General features: G+C 44.9%; 1 protein-coding gene across 1 annotated transcript in view; it reads left to right on the top strand.

The window, feature by feature from the left end:
* Positions 1-5,086, top strand: part of LOC128884952 (uncharacterized) — a 34,190-nt gene that overhangs the window by 17,717 nt on the left and 11,387 nt on the right. The window contains 2 exon segments of the mRNA XM_054138705.1: positions 3,602-3,818; positions 4,965-5,086. The exon segment at positions 4,965-5,086 is cut by the window's right edge and continues 30 nt beyond it. Coding sequence (XP_053994680.1) covers positions 3,602-3,818; positions 4,965-5,086 — 339 coding nt within the window.

Below are 5,086 nucleotides of genomic sequence, written 5' to 3'. Positions count from 1 at the left end.
TATATGATGTCCCATCGGGCGGCGCGAACCACCGGTGGCTCACACTTTTTCACCTCGGCACGGCTGAATTTTCGGCGCGGGTCTGTCTATCTGTACTGCACGAGGTCATCGCGAAGTACGTGTACCTGTGAGCCACTGTAATAGTGCGTCTTGCCTGAGAGGTTATATGATGTCCCATCGGGCGGCGCGAACCACCGGTGGCTCACACTTTTTCACCTCGGCACGGCTGAATTAATAACATTTTAATCTTATTTTTAAACACAGGGCATGCTCGAGAAGTTCGGACGCCTGTCGAGCCACCTCGTACATAAGAAAATTGCAAATTTAAATGTATAAAAATGATCGGGTCGAGAAGTTTAACGGTTAATGTCGAGGCTGCGCGGCATTATTCCTAGTGGATCTACGTCATGCTCCAGAAACAGTAAGCCTATCAAATGCTTTGGAATCAGCGGGAATTATCCGATGCCTCTAAGTCCAATACCTAAACCAAACCAGATTTGCGTAAATCCGATCTTATGTTACGAAAAGATATTAATTAAGATAAGGTATTAGCTACAAGTGCTCGAACAACTGACTAGCTGATATTTGGATCACACCAACTGGAAATGAATATTTTGCGAGGAATAATCAGTGAATGTGTAGGAACTATGAGACGTGGAAGGTGAGATGAAAGATGGTAAAGCTGAAACGTATTCAATTTTTATGGAACGCGGCTCTTCATATTAAATAAATTGAAACGTTTATTTTGTTTAATAATTTGGTCTTCGACTTTTAAGCCAGAATGATATTTTTACCCTCGACCTAGGAAAGGTTCCCCACGTCTGGCTTAAGTCGTGGTAGCCATCTTGATCGAGGGCTTTGAGGATCACTGGTCCAGCCAGCGGACGTTCTCAAGTATTTCCACTTTATTATTTCCCGGGGCGACTGTACCTTCCCTTGAACTTACGGGGGCAGGAAAAACCGGAGATTTATGACTATCGGTAACCCTTGACAAGATAAGGTCAGCAATCGATTAAAGGAAGCTAGGAGAGACCGAGCTGTCGTTCCAGCTAATGGCAGCTCGATCGATGCTTCTCTCACTGTGTCATCTCTCGATTGGTTTCAGACGATTCTCTCTCCTGCTCTTGTCGCTCTTCAATCTCGTTTCTGGAACTGACGCGTGTAGGCAGCCCCGCGGAAAAAGCAGGAAAAGTAAGGAGAAAAAATAAAGGAAAGAATAAAGAAGAAAAAAAAAAGAAATCGCGCAGCGATTAAAACCGTTTCGCGAGCGAGGGGACGTCGAGCGGTCGGGGGAATCGATTTTAATCGGTGGCGTTCATTGTCTATCGGCGACCGTTGGCGATTTTGGCTCGAATTCAGCGCTGCTTCAATTTCATTGAACGACGATCCCCGTCGGTAAATCGAATAATCAACGAGAACTGGTAACAACGACGAGAACGATGGACAACACGATACCGCTGATAATAGGAGTAACCGTATCTCTCTTTGCGGCGTTTTGTTTCCAACTTGTTTGACCGTCCCGATGACCTGTAAACCGATAACAAGCAAGATACAATGACCTCTTATATTACGCAATATGCGCGCATCGTTCTTGACGGTTCAACGACACGGGTCGCACGTAATTAAATTTTCTCACGGCGGACACTATTTGCGGTGCAAACAAATCGTATTTGACAGTGGTTCTCGATCACCTTCACGCGGACACGCCAGGGGCTCTCTTTTGTAGGAGATGGATTACAATGTTCACGATTTCTCGATTCTAATGGAATGCTAAGAATCGAGGACATCATCTTTAGAGAGACGAGGAAGTCTCACCACCGTGCACAGTTTGAGAGACACTGGAACAGGTCGTTAGAATGCCTCTCCGTAGCAAGCAACTGCTCAAAGTAATCACAGGACCATCCATTCGAATGAGTTTATCGTTTAGTAAGTTATCCAATATTTCAAAAGGCTGACACGCTATGCATATAAAGTAGACACTCGGCAAAAATATTATTCTCTTAAATAGATAATATTTCATCTTTGGTACGTGGTACAATTTCCAGCATTGTCCAGCGGCGCGGATTCTAAATCACTTTGAGCAGCGTAATACCATTGGTTAGGTCTGAGCGCTCTTCGGAAGGCTCCAAAGTTCAAATGTGGGATAAAATAATAATACGAACCGAACACTCGAATACACGTGAAAATAAATATTAAAAATGAAATATAAAGTTTATTCTACTTCTACATAAAAAAAAAAACAAGTACCTAAATCAAAGATCCAACGGCACAAATTCATTTGAAAACCACGTTTTCAATTTTTACACGTAGCTTATTTTGTCGCAGACTGTCGCTCGAATCTGGTGCGCGAGCCGCCATTTAATTTGGCGCGCTAATCACCGTTTTATAGCAACCGTGACTCCAATCTGCATCGAATACGACAAACTGTCAGGGATTAGAGCCTAGCCATCACAAACTAGATCGATGTCTCCGTAATCGGCCCGAAAATTCAGAGATCTAACGCTAAGTCATTAGCTGACTCTCTGTCTGCAAACTGACGCTAATCGTGTCCATAATATACCTACATCCGCTGACAGTAAACACGAAGGATCGATATCTGTTGCGCGACGGGCAGATACATAACTGAAAGGAACACGATACTTCATCGATATTGCGCCGACAGTGACGCCTCGCTATTGTCCGAGCTACGCCTCATCAAAGAGCATAAGTCGTCGCGACGCCCAGGGTGTAGACGCTCCATTGCGAAGGGAAACAAAAGGAACAGAAATTCTTCCCGAGTGTCATTTGATTCGATATTCTAGGGGAAGAAAAATTGATCTCATAGTAGAAATAAAGTTGAGTGCAGGAAGAGAGGCTCGATGGTGGATACGGAATAAAAATGGAGAACCTTGAGGGAAGGAAGCGTTCGCTTCTTCGAGAAAGAAATACAATTTGGCAATTTAGCTGGGGCTTTCGAGAGATTGAGAGGCACTGCTCCAGACGGGTAGCAGTCGAGTCAATAGACATTGAAATGGAAGGCTGTTTAGGAAGATAGGGTGAATCGCCGACGCGGAGAGTCTGATTCAAATGGATTTTAACTTTGAGATGCAGTTTCGTGCTCTAAGAAACCCCCATTCTGATTTGCATGGAATAGTTTCAATGTTGAACGAGGTTCCCACGTGTAAATGAAATCAACGCTAATTATTATTATGCGACCGCGGTAAATATACTCGTACGGCTGACTCGAAGTCGCAGAATAAGAATGACCCGAGGGTGGTAGGTGTGTTGCCAGCGATTAAAAGCGAAAATTAACGTTTTTCAGTCTGGTGAACCCCGGACTCGGTATTATTTTAATATCTGCTCGCTCTTTCCACAACGATACCGCAGTGAATCGATCGTGGCATTATTTCAAAACGCTGCGAGCGACTCTCCTCCACCTCCTCCTCATCCTCCCCCGCGAACCGCCGATCCTCCCCGTCCTCGTCCCAGCCTTGTGCAGCACGCGTTGTATACAGAAGCGATGAGAACGGGTGCACACGAGCGACGCTGCGGTATCTGATCGTTGACGCGTTTTAATGCATCATTATCGCGCGAGCATTGTATCGTTTGATTGTTTTAACAGCGCTATCCGGCTGACCGGTCCATTCGTAACCATGGTCTACAGCATGATAACCGGGGACATGTTGACTTTCGGGATAATCTACATGGTGGTGCTGTTCGGGTTTTGCCAGTCGTTCTACTTTTTGTACAAAGGCTTCCCGGGAGTGAAATCATCCCTCTATAATTCCTATCACTCGACCTGGATGGCACTGTTTCAGATAACCCTCGGCGATTATAACGTAAGCCACCTCGTAAATCACCGTTTTATTGTCGCACCACGCACAATTCCGCACGTGTACGCGTCCACCAGCACGAGACCTTAGTTCCAGCGTCATTTTGGGGGTGTGAACGATACGTAACACATTCGTTGCCAGTTCAAAACTCGCGAATACTTTTACAGGATTAACATTTTGCCTCGAGACAATTAATATATTCAGATTTATTTGTATTAACCCCTCATCGTTGGAATTAATTTTCTTGGTTCCTTAATAAAGAGTCCCGTCAACCCTTCCTGGGTTACCGTCTGCGGGCAACTCTTACAGAAGGTGCAAGTATTTTTAAGCCTCGACGATTGAAATATATGCACTATTTCAAGAAAAAAAAGATCGGTCAGTCTTTGCTACTGTAGCCATGTCGTAATTGTTAAATTCTCGCAAATCGCTTTTTCCTTTGTGGACATCAAATGGGACACGTGCACGCATGAATCTTGAATTTCAATCACGGATAGCTCGTTCCAGTTCGCGACAAATGTATTACGTTTATTTTTCATCTCTGTTCATTTCGTTTTGTGTTCACTGTTTTATTTTGCAGCAAGGAAATTAGAGATTCAGCGCAGCTATGGCCGTGCTTAGGTACTTCGGTGCTTGCAGCAACAGTGACACGCTGTCCTTTATTTGATCATCCTAGCTTCCATTAAGGTCACCATGATTCTCACTAAGGAACGCAAAAATTAATTTTGAAGATCAGGTGTTAAACAAAACAAGTCTGGATAGAGTCTGACACTGAAATACCTTTGTCCAAACAAGTTCTCTCTGAACCTAGCCTCGATCGTCTCCCAACATGGCGCCCCATGCTTCCACCTTTCTCACGACTCTGCCCGCACGTACACCGATACCCAGTTTCATAAAACACTCAGCGTCCGGTAAAAATCATTGCTCGGTTTTACAGTTCGTATAACAATTCGCTCAGATGCGTCGAATTAAAAAGTAGAACGCATCGAGAAATACGGATTCCCGTTTGGAAATCCATCGGTTGATTCCGGCGTGCTTGCTCGCGACACGATTGTATTTTTACTGATTTGTTGCACCGTGTGCAGTTTATTCCCGGGCTGTTTAGCCCGGAAACAATGACCGAACAATGCGCGGATCGTTTCTGGCCTGTTCCAGTACACGGACCTCAGCTACACGACCTACCCCAATCTGGCCAAGACGGTGTTCGCGATATTCATGGTCCTGGTGCCGATACTGCTCCTAAACATGCTGATCGCCATGATGGGCAACACCTACGC

Source organism: Hylaeus volcanicus, chromosome 1, assembly GCF_026283585.1.
Source record: "Hylaeus volcanicus isolate JK05 chromosome 1, UHH_iyHylVolc1.0_haploid, whole genome shotgun sequence".
Taxonomy (NCBI): Eukaryota; Metazoa; Arthropoda; class Insecta; order Hymenoptera; family Colletidae; genus Hylaeus; species Hylaeus volcanicus.
This window is presented reverse-complemented; position numbering and strand designations above follow the sequence as displayed.